This window comes from Nyctibius grandis, chromosome 1 (assembly GCF_013368605.1).
Source record: "Nyctibius grandis isolate bNycGra1 chromosome 1, bNycGra1.pri, whole genome shotgun sequence".
NCBI classification, from domain to species: Eukaryota; Metazoa; Chordata; class Aves; order Nyctibiiformes; family Nyctibiidae; genus Nyctibius; species Nyctibius grandis.
Window position 1 is genome coordinate 22685322 of NC_090658.1, and position 22643 is coordinate 22707964.

Sequence of the window (22643 nt, forward strand, 5' to 3'; positions counted from 1 at the left end):
TTAAACTTTTTTTCTTTTTTTAGTGTTAACCTCACTTACAAATTTATAATAAATACAATGTGATTCCAAGTCTTTTACTTGAGTACTCTGGTTTTGTATCCTAAAGGATTTACATTAAATGAAATAAAACATTCTCAGAAATAATTTTCCTAAGATAATACTTTTTTTTTGGCAAAAGCAGAAAAATTTTTTTTTTCATTAATGTTGGAAGCTGTATTGCCTAAAGATCAAGCAAAATCAATTAACACTACTTCACACATTATATATATCAGTTTACAGAAAGAGTACTTTATGGGACATTCAGTCAACATACTGCTGTGCATTTGCTGAAATACATTTATTGATTACTTATCAGGTGTCTTACATGGTGTAGTTTACAGGACCTTTACACTATTTGCCCAGCTCTGGAATAAGTTTTTCCAAACTTTTCGAAGAGAACAATTGATGGTAACACTGTTTGAAAGTCCTAAAGAAATAAGAGAGACAAAAAAAGTGTTAAGTTTGGCTTTCATGGTTTTACCTTTTTCTTTTAAGGTACTTTAGAGCTCTAAATATTGTCTTCTACTTAAATTTCATTATATGAGTTAGAATGTAAGTTATGCAAAATAATATATGAAACATACATTATTATATTATATGTACATTACTTTGAATAAGAGCACAAGAATTGAATGATTTAATTGTAAGAAAATACGTATTGCAAACTCTAAGGGACTCTAGGCACTGCAAAAATTTCCTGCTCCAAAACCTAAATTTTATAGTCTTTTGAAAAACGTGGTATACAAAATTATATTGTCCTCACTGGCAACAAGGTAAGTTAAAGACAGCAAGATATCTTTGCAATATTTTAACGTTTCTACCTTGTTTAACACTAAAACATGAATATTAAACCGGTTCCATGAGAAATGGTAAAAACAATGCATATGTATTAAATAAGTATCAGTGGCAACAAATTGATTAGGAGTTCTGGTAGAAAAGATACAAGCAGGGTGATTCCTGAACATGTCTTTTCCAGGAAAAGTTCTTGGCTATTATGCTCAATTATTTAAAACACAAATGCTTACAAATCTAAATTGAATAAGAGAAATAAAAGTGGACCTGTGCCTTAAGAGTACAATGTTAATACAGCCAACAAACAAGAAAGTAAAAAAAAGCTAAGAATTCTAAACAGTATTTAGATGTAGCTACTTACTAATAAACGCTCCTGAAAATGATTAGCAAGTCCATGGTGTTTAAGATCAAGGTTTTAAAGCGTTCTTAATAAAATTATTTTCTTTGACCCCGTCCTAGTTTGGACTAAAATAGTACCAATTTTCTTTTCAGTGATTTTTACTTTCAGCTAAGTCTCTTCTAAGTAACTGCACTTTCTGAAACTAACTGCATGGTTTGCAGACAGTGTCTGCTTCTAGGACTGATAACACTCAAAGTTTATAGTTATCACTGAGGTACCGGTAGGGATGTTATGCAGAAAGGCTCTTGCTGTACTTATTCCTAGAAGAACCAAGGTCACTGCTAAATTCCTCACTGATTACGAGTGAAGAGCTGTAGAAGGGTCACACCTCCAGGGAGGAGCGGACAGGACAGGTGACCCAAAATTGACCAATGAAGGTATTCCATCCCATACACATCATTCTCAGTATAAAGCAGGGTGATCATGGGGGTCTCACTCTCTTCTGCTACGGCTGGCATCCGAAGAGGTGATTCTGTCCGTTTTTCTGCTGCCCCTGATCCTGATCCGTGCATCCCTTAATCCAGTTCCTGTCTGTCACTGGACCCAGTACGGGACCTCCCAGAGCCTGCCCTGCAGCGCCAGTGGTGACGTGACCGACATTGAGGGAGCTGGATCTTGGTTTTGTATATATTTGTATACATTTAATTATTTCCATTATTATACTCTTTTTCATTATTACAGTTTATTAAAACTGTTTTAACTTTCCAACCTGTAAGTCTCTCTCCCTTTTCTCTTTTCCTTCCCCTTCTGGGGGGAGAAGGAGGGTTAATGGAGAGTGTCTGCCACCAGTTTAATAGCCAGCCCAGCCTTAAACTGTGACAGACCCTAAAATACTGTGAAGAGTATCAGCAATACAAAATATTTGGTTTTCATTAAAATTGTTTTCCCTTTCTGAAAGTAACATGCCACAGATGAATTATCAGCTTTCCAGCTTAATTTTTAAGAAAGAAGTTGATCTGAACACTTTCTACTGTTTTCTATTGTCAGCATGATGCTCTGTGAAAGTGTGTGGAAATGCAATGTCTTCATAAAACGTCTGAGGCCATAAGTGAATGAAAGCTAAAATTTTTACATTTTCAACACATTTCACAATTTGAAATGTTTGGTTTTCTCTCAAAAATAGAACAAAACCTATTTTTCTCCCCTGAAAAATGACATGAAGCAGAATTACTGTTCCCTGGATAATTTCGATTTAGCTACTTCACAGACCACAGTTCATCTGAATCTCTATAAACAGACAGAGCAACTACGACTTCTGGTAAGCTTCATGCAAACATGACACGGCCCACCTGAGTTTCATATGCACTGCATATTGCCAGACTGTGACCGTATCTTTTCTTACATCTCATACTTAAAGTTATTTGGTATGACTCTTCCAACATTCTGGTGCATGAATCTTAAAATAGCAAGATAGACATATACACTCAAAATTAAATACTCCCTGTGTGGTGTGAAAGTGTACTGCCCCATTTTCAACTGTTCACAAGATTTAAATTTTAATGTTTCCTATGCCTTGTACTGCCCAACTTCTTATTCAACAGAGACAGCCTATTTGCATATTTTCATATTATACTTTAAGAATGGCAGAGTATTTTAATTTTCGTTGTGTGTTAGGCATCACAAGCACCTTCTTACTGCAGGAAAGGTTGTCCATATAATTATTATAATAAATATTATTATAACTCCACATAACTGCAAATAGTTTCCTTCTACAGTGAAGCTAGTTATATTTAATTCAGTAAATTCACCCAGCTAATACTGTTCATGGGAATGGGAAAAAAACCGAGCTCTAGTTGCCAAGAAAGCAAACAGATAATACACCTATAATTTAGGATTAAGCAGTAATTCAGAGCAGAATACAGTATCCTTTATTTTGAAAGTAGGATGTATATTTTTAATTTACATGCAGGACAGTTAGGTACAGTTTAATGAAAAAAAGCAGTGAACTTGGGGTGAGACGGGGAAACCAGTAAGAGGTGTACAGCCCCCACATCAGGATAAAATCAGGAATGGTAAGCCTGAGCATTGAAGAAGTCTTCATTTGCTGGAGCAGACGGCTTTTGCTATTAGGATGCCTGGCCAAACAAAAACAATTGGCTGCCAAAATTAGCTCCTTGGGACGATTTAGGAGCCTTTGAAGTGAACAGTTTTTTGAGCTGGAACTAAGCCCAGGTCCAGCTTCAAGCTCAAATCAAAATGACAAAGAGGAAATTTTCTGTGCCACACGCCCCCTCAGTGTAAGATTACTTTGGGTTGGCAGCTGTACTGTTTATCTTGTTATTAAAAGCTATTTCGCTAGATACTCACAACTGAGCATTTAAACAACTGGCTCGATTATGACGACAGCAGTTATGTTTGACCACATTTAGGAAACATCACACAGTCTGATGGATAAATAGAAGTGCTGGCTTTATAGTTAGACTAATTAAAGAAGTTTAGAATGTATACTAGACAAATGTTGCACAGTATGCATATAAAATATAAATATCTTAGGAAAAGTACCCCAGACATTTCTGTATCTGAAAATACAGATTTTAATCAGTTTTCAACAGTGTGAGAAAGTAAGGCCTGAAAATATCACTTAGCCTTTCAAGATCTACCTCACAGCACAAAGAGAGTTTATCCTACTGTATCATTGTCGCAGCATAAAGGGAAAGAAATTGGAAGCCATGTTCTCATGTCTATCTAATTTGATGGTGAAATGTAGGTTTAAATCATGCAGTGAAACACGGCAATGCACTGATGGTTGATTCTGGTAGACTGCCAGGATCATCTTGAGTTTAAGCTGATTGCTACATAGCATAGAAGATGATAGGAAGGTATGTAGATAATCTTTTTGAAGCTGCAAGAGCAAGAGTTGTGAGTGGAGAAAAACAGGCTTCTTCAAAGTTATTTTCACCATCAGTCCCTTGTTGTTGGTAGTTGGAATGAATTAGCTTACAAATATGAATTCCCACATATTGGTGAGATAGATTGACCCTACAGTTTTGCAGTCTCAGGATCATAGGAGCATGGAGCTGAGCTTTTGTGGAATTTTTCCACAATGCATTCCTAAATCATGCCATATAATTCTCAGCATCAGAGACCTGTAATTTTCAGGACCGAGACCTATTTTTAAATTCCCAAACGAAGTTAATATAACACTTCCTTTTTAAACTTGTCAAGCTTTGACTCTTTTCACTCTAGTAAATTGTAAGTGACTCAAGTTCAACTGACAGAGTGTAACAAGACCTATGGACCCTTTCAATATATTTGACTACTTGACTGTCGTGTGCTCATCAGTTCTAAACAACAGAGTCAAAAAAGGTGACATACAGCCACCAAAGATTTGTGTCAATCAGCACACTCTGATGTAATAGATTAGACTTGCCAAATGCTCACATAGTTTATCTTTGGAATGCTATTATTAAAGCAAATTCAAAAGAGATTTTACATCTGAGTATGCAGACATACATACAGACCATGTACAAATAACATCGGCAAACCAGCAAGACCCTGTAGACCTATGTATCAGCTTGAAGGCCTTTGAAAATGCGTTCCCTCATATTCTAGTGATAAATTTACACTAAAAAGTGTTTCTTTCCAAAGAATTTTGAGAGTACTGTACGATTTCCTGTAATATAAAAATGCACTTTGGAATGAGATAGGAATTACAAATAAGTATCTTCTTGGAAATGTAATGAAGTAGAAAGTCAGCTGCTTCAGATCAAAGCAAGAACAGGCAAACAGCAGTAGCATATCTACTCACAGATTTTAAGGCCAGAAAGTATCATTACGTCTATTTATTCTCAGCTTATGCATACACACTGTAATTTCCTACAGCAAATCTATCAAGTCCATAATAATTATGAAGCTGTTAAGCACATGATAAACTTGGAACAATATGCTACATTAAACTTATGATACTTGGTGTACAGCTTTGCATAGTCTTTCTCTGTAATGATACATTTTCATTTTGTTGCATAAATAGAGATTTGGTTGCATAAATTAAAGTCGCATTAGGTTGTATGAATGCAGATTTCCTTCACAGGTTAGAAGTAGCATGCGAAGATGTTTCAAAGATCAATTTTATAACCTCTCTAATGAAAAGTATTCTACCTATAGTGGTGATTCAGAGCACTAAGTCCTCTTCTGAGCCAATCTAACAATACCGAAGACACTGTATAATTGTGTGATGTCAACCATGACACCATGTGCTATGCAAAAGGTAAACCAATCCATTAAAGGTTTGGGTCTCAGAAAAACTTCTTTATAGAGCTGGAATTGTATCTGTTGAGAAGAATCAATGGCAGAAGGAATAACTGAAAAGTAGGCACAGCTGCTAGAATCATAATTCTGTCTTCATTCTATTGAATAGTAAAAACAGGGAACAAAACTCAGTTTTCTTTAGCTTGAAATCAACATCCACAGGTACACATCAAGAGTTTAGAGGATGCAATGGGAAATTCTGCGTAAATGTTCATGCAGTAGTTACGTCCTTAGCATAGGGTAAGCCCACTGAGCAATCTTGCTTTCTCCACAAGGCTGGGATGCAGCTGATGTGCACACCTCATTTGAAAACCAGGCAGTACTGCCTAGTGCCACTGTACAGCCATAGTCCACAACCAACTCTGTTTAATACTAAGTGGTCATATCTAAGTATTCCCTATGATCCTAATGCTTGCAATAGTAAAATTAGAGTTTTAAATTGAGCTGTCATAGTAAGCCTCCTGACCTATTAATAGCCACGGAGGTCTTTAACAAGGAAGGAAACAAGAAACGGCAAGCTGTTATACAAGTAAAATGTTGATCCAGCTAACTTGTATTCTTAGCAAATTTATCAATACTGGTTAACAATACTTCCAACTAGTATAGGGCCTTCTGACATGACAAAATGAGTGTAACAACCTATTCTGTCAATACAACACAAATGTCATTTCAAGTGCTCAAAACCCACTAAGCTACCCTAAAAAAGATTGATTTATCTGCTCCAGTGTTTCTTTGGGGCAAACTTTTCTCACAACTGAAACCAATTAGTGGGCCTGGCACTTGTAGTGCAGAATGTAGGTCAGCATCAAGTAATAAAAAAGTATTGACTTTTCTCTGTCTGTAAGCAGCATGAAAGGGGTGCCATGGCCTTGTCGTATATGAAAAGAGCTCCATTAATTTCACTTATTTCAACCAGGGCTGTCAAATACTAATGCTTCTATTGCACTTTTCACACAAAGTACATTGACACCAATCCTGGCCCCAGTGAAACAAGTTTACAATATTTCAGTCAGTGAAAGGGGTGCTATAATTTTTAATTCCCTATTGTACATTTAGTCTCTTTAAGCAGCATTGCTCATAAGACTTTTTGAGAGATATGAGCTGGGACATTAATAATGGCTACACACTTCTTCCCATGGGCAACAGAACCTATTTCTTGGGCGTAGCTTCAACAGCTAATTAGCCATAAAGTTCAGGACACAGTTGTTTGGCGTAACTCTGTTTTTGTGGCTGGTGGGCACAGACTGCCAATTTTGCTTTCCACTGTGGGGAAATATCCGAAAACGAGGAATAGGTCTTCTGTGACTTAAGGCTATAAAATTGAAAAGCTAATGTGTTAACCAATTGGGTCAACTAGACCCATCAAATAAGAGATAACAACAAAAGCCTGGATCATGCCTTAGGGACTGGATCTCATTGTGTCAGTGCAGAGGTATTGACTTCCAGGGAAAAGCATGCCTAATTGGAGTTCCCTGTGCTATAGTGGACAAGTGACCACTGCTGTGATGAAGGGGGTACAATTACACCTTTCCCTATTCAGCTTGCCAGTGCAATGCAGAGGAGGAGAACAAAGAGCCATCATCTATCTCCTCCTTTGACTCTCCGCTACTGCTACCAATTCTAAACCCTCTAAATATTGTTCTTTTGGGTAAGTGTAATGAAAAAACCTGTGCTTCCATTAAGACTTTATGAGCTTCTCCATATTGTGGATCAACACAGCAGTGGTCAAACTGACCTAAAATATTATGATCCTGTTTCCCTCTGTTCTCTGCATTTCCCTCCTAAACTGCCTCTGCTTTTTTTTTTTTTTCCCAAGTGAGGTTTACGGTTCTTCTTGACAAGCTTGAGGACTCTGAGTGTGATGTCTAACTCATTCCCTAATTACCTCCTGCAAATGCAAACACCATCAACAACAATAAAACTCTTTGATTTAAAAAGACTGGGTGACGATGGTAGAGGGCAATTTTCTACTTGCTTTAATGACTTCATAAGTGCAAGTCTTACACTTTGAATCAACTTGCTATTAGATCTTAAAATAAAATTATATTGTATAGCCATCATCAAAGACAACTTTATAACCTTCTGTGTTATGCTTATATCAGGCAAGTTTTTTTTTACTTGTTAGTTCTAGTCTTTTATTGACATGATAATGTGTTATTAAAAAAAATCAGGAAATTATGTTCACAGTAGGAAATCTAACAACACTATTTTAATATCCTATCTTCCAAACTGAAGGAGAAAACTTTAATTGCTATTTAATTTATGTAACAAACATTTCATTATTATTACACTTAAATTTTCATGGAGATTTATAACTACCACTGACTCTTACACATTTCATCTTTTGGAATTATAAATGAGGAAACCAAACTCAAACAGTGCTTGCTAGAAATTATGAAAGAAGTCTAATTATGGTTCATGAATTTGAAAAACCACTGATCTGATGATAATCACATAGGTTTAGATACTTCCTGCATGATGTGTCCAGTACAAGCAGCACAGCAGTGTATGCTCCTCTGTGACAGTCTAGCATGGAAATTATAACTCTATTCTTCCCTTTCTCTAATATTCTGAAAAGGAAGTGTTCTGCTACTAATCTGTGCTCAGTGAAGTTTGCTGTCTTATCTCAGCCACTAAGCTGTGCTAATTTGTGCTTTGGAGATAGCTGGAGATAACCGACTAACACAAGTCAAACTCTATAACTTCTTGTCCTCATCTGTGCAAGGTAGGAGCAGATGTGTTCTAGATTTGAAGAGAGCCTATTTCTGCTCCTGCATGGTTAGAAGCAGTTTGGACAAAAGAATGAAAGCATATCGCACTGTACCCTTCCATAGCTGCACAAATTAAGCTATGACATGACAGAAAATAATGATGCTTTTAAGAATGCAATAGTTAGAGCTATTGTACAAGAAAAGCACAAATATTTCTAAACGAATAAGATATTTCACAATAGCTGTGTTCATAAAGGATTACAAATGTGTCAACCCTTACAGTGCTTTCTCACAAGCAAAGGCAAGTTATTTCTTGGCTTTGATGGAAGTTTTGTGCAAGGAAAGACAAAGAAAAAAAGGGGAAGGATTTGGTTCAGTGAATTTTTTTTTCTCTTAACAATTGCCTCTCTAAAATTAACCTGGGATCTGACTAGCCTGTCTTTTTTTGTCATGTGTAATATAACCAGCAATGAAGACTTGTGGTCCAAATTTGCATTTGTTACATTTACTTAGTACCCTGCAGTTACTGTGGTTGCCCAAGACGAAGGAAAGGTGGAATGCCCAGCTGTACCCTCAAGTTCATTTATTCCATTTACTGATGATCTGCAAGCCAGACTCTGTCTGGTCCTTCCTCTCTAGCTTTGCAATGCTTTAAAAAGAAATACGTTCTCCTTTATAAATAACTGTTCAGATAATGAATTTATTTATGTGTATAAAGCTAATTTACTGAAGAAGAATAAATCACCTTTATGTAGACACTTTTCAGGTACTTTTAGATATATTCAGAGCCAGTACCAATATTAAAAGTACAGTTTGCCACACAGAAAGTTACAGTGCATGGTGTACCATACTTTAGTTAATGTTATGAAACAACAGCACCCAAATTCTGTTCTGAATGTCGATATTGGAACCAAAATTGCCAAAGATAACATTCTATTTTTTCAACTAATGTAGCCTTTTTTTACAAGTAAATTAAATTAAGAAACCAATGTGAATTTCTCTGCAAGCTATTTCATACTTGGATACCCTTGAACTTTACTGAATCTGGGCTAAAAAACAAATGTGCAGTTGAAATTGTTCAGTAGGTATTCAGAATCCCAAGAGGTGTTTATTTGCTATTGTCATGCAAATGCCTACTTCTTGCAGGGTATTTTAACAAAATATTTTTGAAGAGGGGAGTAGATATTCCTCTTAAGTTGTTCATCATTTATTTAAGATGTATAAATAACATTCGCAAATGTGAAAATACAGTGACGAGTAATACATAACCCATTTATGAAGTTATTAAATCTGAGGTGGAACTACGCCTAACACTACATTCCTGTGTACAGAAAAATACAGAGTCTTAAAAGCATCTGATGAAAAAGTAAAGGACACATTTTTATCACAGCGCTTGTATTTTTAAACTAACTCCTTATCCTGTCCATCACGCACATTCTGCGAGCAACATGACTTGTATTAGAAAATAATACACTTAGGGATAAGTATCTTGACTTATGACATTTATCAGCTGCCCCTTTCATTGTCTAATCTGTTCAACCACAGCATTCTCTTTCCATCTGAAAATAAGGCAGTGCCAAGAGTTGACTGCCAAGACAAACTCAGAACCACTTTTAACCTCCTGGATTAAAGTCAGAAAATGTTTAACCTGCCAAGATCAAGTTGCGACTATCTCTAATTTGCCAAAATCTTGCCAGTAGCAGTTAAGGAGGAAAAATTTTGAGTTGAAATCCTCAAGTGAAAATATTTTTTATCTTATCAGGTTAAGTTGTATCTGTTTGAAAAAAAGTTGTAATCATTTAGAATCAATGAAAAAAAAATTATTGCACTTATTTGACATATGCAGCAAAAACAGTACTCCAGTTACATTTCATCTGGTTTGACATTGCTCTGGATGATGGTTTCAAACCTGATTGCTTTCTGTGATGAAATGATTAGATATGCAGATCAAAGGAGAACAGTGGGTGCTGTCTAACTGAGCTTTAGCAAGGCTTTCCACACAGTCTCCCAGAAGATCCTTTTAACCAAGTTGGTAAATTATAGTGTACATGTGCAGACTAATAGAGGTAATAACTGCCTGGAGTTTCAGGTTCAAAGGGTAGCAATGAATGGTTTGTACTCTAACTGGAACCTGGGTACAAATGTATTTCCTCAGGTGCTATCTTGGGACCTATATTGTTTAATATCTTCATTGGTGACCTGGAGGTGGAGAAGGAATGCACTCTCATCAAGTTCATAGACAACACTAAACTAAAGAGTGCCGTCGATACACGTGAGGGCTATCACTCAGAGTGATGTAGACAGGCTAGGGGAATGGCCTGACAGAACCTCACGAAATACAGTATGGACAAATGCACCTGACACAGACTTACCCCAGGAACAAAGTAGGCTGGAGGCTGACAGTCTGGGTAGCAGTTCTGCAGAAGAGGACCTGGGGGTCCTGGTGGGCAACTAGCTAAACATGAGTCAGCAATGTGCCCTAGCAGTGATGAAAGCTAAAGAGAAACACAGCTTTCCTGTTTTGTAAATATAAGCTACCTTCAGAAGACTGAAATGATCAAACAGGAACAGGCGTTTCTCATTTTCCAGGCAGCTTACTCTGGAGATCAGCTAACACTAGAAAAACCACTCATCTCCTACCCAGTATTCACAAATGTTCTCACTAATCAATAAAAATGGAACAATAGCTCTTAGGCTAAAACCTATTGCTATTATTTCTATCTGCATTTATTCATATATGATAATATATCTTCTTCATGTGTCATGTTTTTCTTCATTTTTAAATGGCACTTTTTCTCCTGTGTAAATCCACCAGTTCTTTGATACAGTTCAGGCATAGCATCAGCAACACTGATTATTCACTCAGGTGCCACAGATTTGTTTTGGCATTGACATGAAGCTAGTTCTGTCAAACTGCTGCTGATTAAGAAGCTTCAGGGAGAGGAACAGTTGATATTTATAGCCACACATTTCAGATTCAACAGTGTTCAGAAAAATTAAATTGATTACACATATTAGCACAAATTTAAAAAAATAGATTGTTGAACAATTCAAAAACTAAAATCATGCTGTCTTGGTTCTGATACGAATACATGTTATATATACTAAATGTAACAACTTGTGCAGACATATTCTATGGTAGTACATGAGCAAAAGTTTATTTCATTTTTTCAGTTGGATAACTTCCAAACTAAATTCTACACTCCGTTGTCCATGTTGAAGAAAGAATTTAGCCTTAGACTTTCTTTAGCATCTCTGTCTTTAATGTCTATGCAGAACTTTCAATGCACAGCTGAGTACTATTATATCTTATAAATGAACAGGAACTAGGAATTTTTACAATGTTTTATATGCTAATTTATTCATTGACAGTGTAGTAGCAATATAAGTTATACTGTAAACTTTCCCATACTTCTCTGAGGACTTTGGATGCAACCTGAAGTGTTGAAATTCTTTAAATAGCAACACATTTTGGTCTTCCTCCTGCTAAAGGCTTGGGCATCTGCAAAAACTACAAATCATGCCAAACTCTTTGAGTGATATATGGAGGACCACAATCCACTAGGAAATAAGCTAAGACCAACTCATTCATTTCATTTAGGTCCTTCAGTGGGATTTGAACCATCCAGCCCACAAACCATGTCTCATGAGATTGCAGTATACATCCAGCCCACAGTAATAATGATTCATATACATATATGTGTATATGCTTTATTGCTACCTTTAGCTGGATTAAAAGCAATATATCAAATTTTATATTTCTGCTTCTTTTATTAGCTTTCTAGGACTTGATCAGCTGATAGAGGTTATAATGAAATGTTTTTTTATAAACTGGAGTTTGTAAGTCCTGTCCTGAGAATGTAATATTTCAAAAAATAGCCTAAGCTTTGGGGAAAAAAACAATTACAGAAACAGCATTAAAAATGCCAAGCACTGGGCAGAAGCAATTCTGGATCAGTTTAAAAAAGTGATTGATGAAACTCTAATCTGAGCTGAAGGAACAGTTTCACGACAAGCTGTGACCATTCCACACACTTCATTAGCTGCCATAATTAGCCTGGTGTTTCAATTTGTTAGAACTGGTGGGGACAATTTTACTCGGAATGCAAACATCAAAAAACAGGGTGCCTTAGACTTCAGAAGAGGCTGATGAGAAGCTTTTCTAGTCTCTGTTAACTAAAAGATTAATTACAGCTGATGGGAGGCTGTACTCTGATTGTCACTCTGTCTATGCGCATTACTTTTGGCATTAGAAGACAGACATGGTTGACAATACACTGCTCAATCAAGCAGCTTTGCATCAGTGTACAAAGTCTGTTAATATGCAATGTTTTTGTTTCTCCTTTTCTTTTTCTTTCCCTTAAGTTTGAGACTTTCGTACCTAACAAGTTATACTTTAAAAGACCAGGGTATTCAGTTGCTAACGATAAGCGCTTACCCCTTATGCTGTCATTCCTTCATACAACTACAGGTGAGAGATCCTAACATGTCTCAAAGCTACTGGCTGGGAATATTATTAGTTCCTGCTATCACGGTCAAAATGTAAATTCCTACTCAAATAGTCTCATTATGGAAAACAAAAACAATGCAGTTGTGAAACAGATACTGTGTGCATCACATCCTTTATATCTTATCTCCTTTACTTTAGGTGCTATTACCTCTGTACATTAACTCATCTAAGCTTGTAAGGTTATTTAAATGGAAGTGAAGTCTGAATCTGAAGTGCAAAGGTTACTCCTGAATAATTCCATAACTCTCATTCTAGAATATTAATACATGGTAATACACCTACTCATAAATAACTCCTTATGTGGATATGCCTTTCAGTTTCACTACATATTTTATGCAGAGATCAACAAAAACTGTAAGAGAAGAAAGAATATGGTTTCTTATCTCTGTCATGGTGGAACATCCTTTTAACCTGAGTTTATAAAGGGCATGTTGAAACCAGCTCTTCATTGCATTAAACGAATAAACACTGAAGTGTATTCCAAAGTGAATATAATATTACTATTTAGAATGGAGTAAACATGTTCAGAGTTGATTCATGATATAACTTTTAAAGAAAGAAGCAGTAGCTGCTTACGTCAAACCATTAAGACAACAAATGGTCTGTATTACTTATAGCCTCTCATTCACTCCAGCGTAAGTGCACAAAGCTATCTTTTACTGTGATTTTTCTTATTCCAGGAACGTAGATTACTCTAAAATCCATTTTACTGCACTGAAGTCCTACTGCTCTAAGAATAATCTACTCTCGCTCTCTGGAGAGATCATTAAAACAACAAAAACTTGCAGTCCTTCTCTCAGCTTGGGCATATACCAGGCATAATCTCTTAGAATCCATCCAGAACAGCTATAGGTATTAATAACACTACAAGTTATAAAACTATTCAATCATAATGGGTCAGTGTGACAAAATGTCATTCAGGCATCATTTTAAGATGTGACATTCTATAGTCCTAAGCGTATCTGTTGCAAGAAGTCACCAGAGTATGTGCTTCTGATCTTAGACTTCAATTTGCAAACTCACCGTCAACATGCATTTAAAGATGAAATTTTAAAAAGTGTCTATTTTTCTGTGAAAATGAGTAAGACCATTTTTGCTAGAACATTCTTTCCAAATAGAATTTACCTACATATTGATTAGATTCATTATGGGCCAGATATATAAACAAATCTACTTAATTCCAAGAATGCTGAACAGCCCATCCAAAAATGTCATCAAAAACCAAGGCCAAGCACTTCCCAGTTTAGTGTGAGGATTTTCAATTCCAACAAACAAAATAATACACAAATAATGAACATCTGAAAATAATATAAACAAAACAAATCATATGTAACTTCAAACTCTATCATTTCCATCTCAACTTATTATTTTTTTTTTGCATTAAAAGCTCTGCCACAAGTTACTGTAATGTACTCCAAGCATGCACTGCAGGAACTGGTCAAGATACTCTATTTCTAAAGTGTTTCTGATTAAACAAGAGGCTTTAAAATATTTAGGCAATGTGTACAATGGGAATTATGTAGAAAGTTAAAACATACATATATCTCCCTCAAAGAAATATTGGTTAAAGTTAGCTCTTACTAAAAAGCAAGATTTTCTTTTATGCCACTAACATACAAGTTAGATTATTAAATGGGGAAGGTAGGCAAAGCAAGACATTTATCATCCAACAGACAAATGACACAGGATTGCTAGTTAGACAGTATAATAAGTACCATCTAATTTTCTCTTTCAAATCAATTTATTCTTCAAAGCCCTGGCTCATCATCAAGGGACTGCATTTTCCCGTTGAGAAATTACAGAACTGAAAATCAGGTTTTATAAAATATTCAACTAGTTGCTGACATACCCTTACAAATAACTAGAATGGATTGATTAGAAGAGTGGTGACAGTATCTTTTCTTATGCAAATAACTGAATGGTTTGATTCTTCTCGGTCACTACTTTGTAGTATTCCCTGAAACTCAGACCCTGTAACTCATCAGTAACCTTCACCAGAAAGTTTTTCCAGCCTTTCTTTTCAGCCTTCCAGTTATCCACAGATTCTTTTCCGCATTTAGTTAAGCACTAGCCAGAGATACATTTTGTATACTCTAACTTGCTTCACAGTGTTTACTTTCCTTCTACACCTAAGAAAATAATTCAAAAGATCGCTGATAGTTAATAATAATTTGCATTACATATATCAAGAGTAGCATTTTTCAAAGGCATCCCAGCTGTGGTGACTTTAAGGATTTTCTCAAAGGAAACAATCTACAGCTCAGGAATTTTCCAATGGCAGCTCTGAAAGTGATCTTCATAACAAAATGTATTTCTGTAAATATGACATGGTTATTCAGTAAGGAGTCTGGAAAAATCATTATGTCAACTGTCAAAAGTTGCAATTGTCATTTTCTTTTCTGGAAGACTGAATGGGTGCATCTTATAACGAGAGATATTTCATTCTAGTCCTGTGAATGAGAGGTAATGTCTGGTGTTCCCACTGTTGGATATGACATACTCCTGCCTTTTTTAATACATTTGCTTCTCAAGGGTACATTATGACATTTACTGAAAAAAAATCAAAAAATTCAGGAGTAGAAGTTGCAAAAGTGACTTTAAGCCATTTTTTGTTACCCAGTTTCAGAGACCACTTGCTTATTAAGCTGGTCTGTAATATTAAATTGGGCAACACTGCTCTTTTTTTTGTACTACCTAACCAGGTAGCTGAATGCCTGAGCTCCAAGGAGCTCACAGCTCTGAAGAGTAATGCTGCTGTGGGAATTGCCCTGTGCGGAGGCAGGGAATTACTCGAGTTGATTTTCACATGAAGATACAGCAGTGTTCTGACTAAAAATGGTTGTTCTGAGAGCAGAATATATATATGCTACAGAGTACAAAAAACAGACTTTTCATGAATACCATAGGATGTATAATTGTAGGACCAGATCCTTGGTTTTAAATTATTTGGTTTGGTGCAGGACTCAGGGTAGGAAGAAAAGTGACAGAAAGCAGCCTTATCTTGGAAACAGATAGTTGATAACTCAAACTAAGGGTCCATTTGGAACATTTGAATGGATACATCAAGTCATGCCAGCAGTAATAATCATACAGGAGCCATGTCATTGGCCGGGGATTGCTGGAGTGCAACACACTTTGGCAACAACCCTTATTATCCCTGACATGGCTCATGAGGAAACCGGTAGTGTAACAAGCAAACTCTTACAGATCATATAATAATTCCCCTACAATAGAGTCACTTCTGTCTGCCACATTATGTCAGCTCTGCATTGCCTAGGAAAACACATTGCAGTTGGATTGGGGAACTAAGAATATGATATTCAAAATACGTGCTAGCTCTTTTCATTGTATATTAGTAAATTCTGTCACAAAGCACACTAGTAAACTTGGCCTTAGAAGTTTTAAAACATTGTCCTGGTTTCATTGGGATTTGGTTTCAGTTTTGGCCAGCCATGGTGATCAAGGCCCTCAGCAGTTAAATCCGGGGGAGCTGACCCTGGCTGGTCCACAGGTGTATTCTATATCATTGACATCAAGCTCACTATAAAAGAGAGGGTTTGCTGAGAAGAGGTGGGGCTTTTCTTGCTCTCCTTGCTTCTTCTCTCTTACTCATTGTGATTCCTGGAGCAACCTTGCCGGTGCTCTGTGGATAAGTATAGTTTTGTCTGTTTTGCGTTGTCATTTATATTGATTTCTTCATTTCATTAAATCTGGTTAATTTCTACATAAAAGTGTCCCTCCTTTTCCCAATTCCCTTTCTCATTTGGGGAAGGGACATTGGGTGATAGAAAAACTGTTTATTGTTTAGCCCCGAGTGCGGGCTAAATGTGGACAAACATGTAATAAGGCTGATAGTACAGATGCATATTAGCCAACGTAGAATAGAATCATGGAATCATAGAATCATTTTGGTTGGAAAAGACCTTTAAGATCATCAGTTCCAACCGTTTATCTAGCACTGCCAAGTCCACCCCTAAGCCATGTCCCTAAGTACCACATCTACCCATCTTTTAAATACCTCCAGGGATGGTGACTCCACCACTTCCCTGGGCAGCCTGTTCCAATGCTTGACAACCCTTTCAGTGATGAAATTTTTCCTAATATCCAAACTAAACTTCCCCTGGCACAACTTGAGGCCATTTCCTCTCATCCTATCACGTTTTACCTGGGAGAAGAGACCGACACCCACCTCGCTACAGCCTCCTGTCAGGTAGTTGTAGAGAGTGCTAAGGTCTCCCCTGAGTCTCCTTTCTCCAGACTAAACAACCCCAGTTCCCTCAGCTGCTCCTCATAAGACTTGTGGTCTAGACCCTTCACCAGATTCGTTGCCCTTCTTTGGACTCGCTCCAGAACCTCAATGTCTGTCTTGTAATGGAGCCCTCAAAACTGAACACAGTATTCAAAGTGCAGCCTCACCAGTGCCAAGTATAGGGGGATGATCACTTCCCTAGTCTTGCTGGCCACTGTATTAGAAAATATCACACTGCATTAGAAAATATTCTTGTGTAATCTTTTTTTCCTAATTAAAATGAAAAGAAAACAAGCAAATTCCTTTAAAAATTGTCATGGAGACACAATCTAAGAGAGAAAATTTTACACCTACATTACACCTATCTCAAGTCCAATTGCTGCAAGGTTAGGAAAAATGGAGCTAAGGTGAAATTTAAATAAATTTCACTATAGTCAGGGATGGAAAAGCATGAATAGTGTATCAAATAATTCTGTCACATAATAACATCATCCACTAGACACATGATTGTTGTGAGTATATTGTTGATATCATCCCCTACAAGGGATGAAACTAATTTTCAAACAGAACAAATCACTTCCCTCCTCCCGCCCTATTTTTCCTTTGCGGTAATACTATACAGAGATAAATTTGCTGTGGAACCACAGGACACAGCGGTCTCAGAAGAATGTGGAAGCAAATGGGTTGGTCATGGCCATGTAGAAGAGTTACACCCACTTTCTAAGGCACTGAGATTTTCAGGCCATATTACGTTCTCCTTGTGGCCCCCTTCCCACATATCTGGAACTTAGGGCTCTACCTGATAATGCGATTCCACTTGGGCCGTAACGAGAGCAACAATGAAAACCACAGAGGCTATTGAACTTTCAGAGGCGCAAGCTATATAAAATAGGATGAATTCCTCGGACACACAGGGGCTGCTTTTTTTCACCATAGAAAGTCCAAACTTAGTGAAGTCATGTGAGAGGAATTATGCAGTTGAGACATTCATAGAGAATTGATCCTTACAATCTTCTTTATGGTAGAAACCAAGTCAAAGATCAAGAATTTTTCCATTGTCTGTTACCTCGGTTATCCCAGGTAGGAAATTTCTGCCAGTTCTTGGACAAAGAGCCAAATTTACACCTAGTGTGTATCAATGAATCTCTATACTTCGCATTATACTTATGTTGTAACAGTCTTTATATAAACTCTGGCTTAAAATACATACATACACTGGTGTTTATCTGTTATATATGTCATGATTTAATTAAATACTTCTGCAACTTCATATAAACTCAGTTGAAGGCAATCGCTGTCCAACAAAATTGACTGAAGCTGTTGATTGCACCTTTATCTATACTGGCTGAATTTGAGCCTGTAATTCTCTGCCTCAGGTGACAAAGATGGAAGCGATACACTTTATGTGAGGATCAACTACTGCCTGCTCTAATGGCTACACAATACAGCATGAAAATGGCAGTAGTGTTGACTACAGCCCAATTTTTACTGCTCTACCAGAAACAGAACTGTGTTGGTGGTGAATTACAAGGGCTATTTTTCCTAGCCTAGGAAAGGCCATGACAATCAGAAATATTTGAACTTGATATTTGATTAATGTTGGCAGTAATATATAAGTGATTTCCACTTGACAACATCTAATTATTTAATTATTTCCTGTTATTAATGGAATGAAACAATTCAAAACAAACAGCTAGAATGACTGTTTTGCAGCAAGCTCATAATCATCAATTCATACATGTAGAAATCTTCCTAAAATTATATTAAGCTGGCCTGTTGAACTTGAAAGGCATATTTTATCCCAATCAATGCATAAAAGCAAAATTATCCGTAACTAAGGCATGTTTCTCTGCTGTACAGTTCAGCTGTAATGATCCCCACACACTGCTCTTGCACATCAATTATGATAATCATAATCACGGTCGTTAAGCTGAATGTTCATTATTATCAGGATGCTGGTGACAGCAGATTCAATCATCGGGTGCAATGGGCAGGCAGTCACAGTCCCACCCAAGTTTCTGCAGACACCGTTGTGCCACATTAAATCTATGATGTGTTCCACATCCCACTCCATTCCAAAAGCTGTAGACGGTAAAGGTCAACTTTATGTTCTGTGCAATATGCTTAGGTTCTCTAAATTAATTCTTTGCAGTACTAGGTATTTTTATGCTTTGTAGATAATAAAATTCTGTTTAGGGCCAAAATGCCTGTGCAAATAATGAAACAGTGATGCAGTCGTACTGTAATTCACTTATAATAAGGCATCAGAGGAAAGAATGTATCAGGAAGGAACAACTTAAAATGTCACTTCCTGAATTTTGCAAATAAGAAAACATTAAATGCTGTCATTAAAGTCGGTTTTCTAAAATGCATATGCAAACTAATTTCAATACCGATTAAAGGCTGTAAGCTATCATTTCTGCCTCAGTAAATACGAACATATGTGAATGTTTTGACAACTGAAAGATTATAGTTAGTGTATTTGATCCCTTGACTGTCCAGCTACATTGGAACCTATCATTGTAGATTAAATTCATAGTGACTGGTAAATTTTTTATATTGATACTTCTCACATAAATTCTATCAAAGTCATTCCAAGGTATTGGAATACATTTATGTTCAATACAATATTGAACATAAAATAGGAAAGTATTTTTATTTTTATAGTGGTTTACAGCTGGGTAAACTAACTAGATTCAGTTTCACTGAATCTATATAGTATTTCCATTTCTTATTTATTTTTAATGAGGAATTAGAATGCAACAGTTTTCCCCTTAACTCAGAAACTTCTTCGAAATGTAAACAGAATGAGATAAAAATTTTCAGATTGTAACTAGATGAAAAGAAGAACTATTAACTTTTCCTGACATATCTGTGGTAATTATTCTGTTTAGAGGAAGTCTATGCCAATATCCTTTCATTTTCTAGAAGAAATATAATAAGGCAATATTTTTGATTGTTGTTCATTTTGCTTCTAAAGTAATTACATAATTTACATACTAATGTTTTTGTGACTTGAATTAAAATGCATACTTATAAACACATGAAAATCTCAGGAAAATACAACTAGGATATGCTCATGAAAATACACAAGGAATTTTTTTTTATATGTAGTTTAAAAAAAGAGCCAGCTAATACCTGCTAATATCAAATAATATCTCAGCAGCTCAGAAGGGTCACTGATCTGCTGACCACTGAACTGACTCCTTGGAAAAACCCACACAGTAGTTTGTCTTATCAGCAATGATAAGTGAAACTTCTCTAGCATAATGCTGTCAGAAGCTGAAAATACATCATGGCAGGGTTATCAGCCATGCAGGTTGTAACAGAAGTTGCACCCACAAAAATATCACCTCATGGGAAACTCAAAGGAGGGTTGTGTTTAGCAAAGTGCTAAGCAAAAATCTGATTGTTTTTGGTAATACTTTGATACATGCCCTTTAGCCTGGTGATTCATTAGAACAGGATAATTTTATTCGTAACACTGATATATACAAAGTTTTAATACAGTTCAGAAATAAGAAAGTATTCAGAGACTTCTTTCAAATTTAACAGTTATGAAAAGTATGACCTCACACCTGCCTATAGGACCTTTTCTATTAAAATATAGTGAGGAGGTAGAGGGGTTTTTTTTTGGTTTTTTTTTCTGATAATTATGGCCCATTAAAGCAGCAGGTAGGTCATAAATAGCTCTTTTCTCCTCTTATCTCTCTGTTAGGGTAAGAGGCTCCTAATTGAAGCTTCATATTGATTTAGAATTGGGGTTGGAAGGCTGTATGTCATGTTGGGTTAATGTATACAGCTATGCACCTCCAGAGATTTAGGTTTAAATCTATCCAAGATCACAAGTGAGTTCAGTTGTTTCAGCTAAGCCCACAATTTATATGTGTGATATGATATACAATATAAATATCTTAACATTGTATGATATCATCATCTGAACCTGATCAAGAACTGCTAAGGACTGGAAAAGGAATAGTCTTTACAGGACAGGACGAGTACCACCAATAAGACTTTTAGATCATTTTTATATATCATACTTAGGCTGTGGGACTTCAGCCAGTCATATCCTCCACTCATTGATTTTGAAAGACAAATTCAGATCTTTTTGTTTGAATGTTGATCTTTGTGCCTTTATTTGCAATGAGATTTAATTAATATATGTTAAAATACCAAAATTTTACTCCGAGCTCATTTTCAAAGCTTAAAGTTTTGAGAAAGAATTCTTTTAAAAAATATTGCTTCTCAAACTAAGATTCTTTGGAACTTGTTATATATTTACAAAGGTTAAGTTACTTTCAGGGAAATAAGCAATCATATCTTACAAAATCCCAGTATTGTTTAGGTTGGAAGAGACCTCTTGAGATCATCTAGTCCAAACCCCCTACTCAGCTAGAGCAGGTTGCCCAGGATGGTGTCCAGTTGGGTTTTGAATACCTTCAAGGACAGAGACTCCATAACCTCTTTGGACAACCTGTGCCAGCGCTCTGTCACCCTCACAGTAAAAAAAAAAAAAAAGGGTTTTCTCACATTCAGATAGAATTTAATGCATTCCAGTTTGTGTCAATTGCCTCTTGTCCTGTCTCTGGACACTACTGAGTCTGAGAGGAGTCTGGCTCCCTCTTCTTCATACCCTCCTATCAGGTGTTTATACACATTGGTAAGATCTCCCCTGAGCCTTCTCTTCTCCAGACTGAAGAGTTCCAGCTCTCTCAGACTCTCCTCATACAAAAGATGTTCCAGTGCCTTAACTATCTTTGTGGCTCTGTGCTGCACTCTCCACCAAGTGTGTTGTCTTTCTCGTACTGGGAAATTTTAATAGTGATTATAATACCTAATACAAATAGAAGTAACGCAGACATTACAAAAACTCGTGTTAGAACACGTTCTGAGGAAAATTACCTCTTGTAGCACTACAAAACCAGAAACACATGAGATGCTTCTGACAAAGCAGGCAGTTTAATGAGACTATCTATCTTAAAATAAAAACAGCTCTTCACTAATTTTTAGAATTTTCCAAAGAATGTAAGCAGTAAAATATTTTGTTGATTTTAATCAGGTTTTGCCATAAATTTCTGAAGGTTTATCTTAACATGCAAGAGTAAATATGCAATCTCTCTTAAATCAGAAAAGGCAATACAAAAAGAACAAAGCTTTGCAAAACTTACTTATAAAACCAAAGCTGTACTTAATCAGTCTTTTAATCCTTTCCTTGTAGCTTGGAGAGGTGTTGAATTTCCTCAACTTGAACTTACCAGAAAGAGAGTGAAGGAATCCTGACATCTCATCATATTAGCTCTAACTGTGATTTTATAACATGCTAGAAAGATTCTCATTGGATTCCATAATCTCTGGATCAGGCCCAAATTCACTTAGTTCTAATATAATAACAATCTAAGAAAGTAAACCATTCTTTAATTTTTGCAGTGACTTACCTTGTCTGCTACCCACTTCTTAGGCTGTACTTCTCGGAAGTGTTTAATTCCGTAAGCTTCTTGGCCATATTTGCCTGATCTATGAATTGATGGGTCATACTTCTTATTTTTATGATATGAAGAAAATGGCAGAAACCTGAAATTCAAGAATATTTAAAAATCAGTTATACTCCACTCTAGATGCCACAGGATTGATGTAAATCACAGAATCACAGAATCACAGAATGTTAGGGATTGGAAGGGACCTCGAAAGATCATC

At 36.3% G+C, this 22643-nt stretch overlaps 1 protein-coding gene across 1 annotated transcript in view; it reads right to left on the reverse strand.

Annotated features, from left to right (window-relative positions):
* Positions 1-385: 385 nt before the first annotated feature.
* SPATA17 (spermatogenesis associated 17) overlaps positions 386-22643 on the reverse strand; it is a 93910-nt gene continuing 71652 nt past the window's right edge. The window contains 2 exon segments of the mRNA XM_068414674.1: positions 386-466; positions 22385-22520. Coding sequence (XP_068270775.1) covers positions 386-466; positions 22385-22520 — 217 coding nt within the window.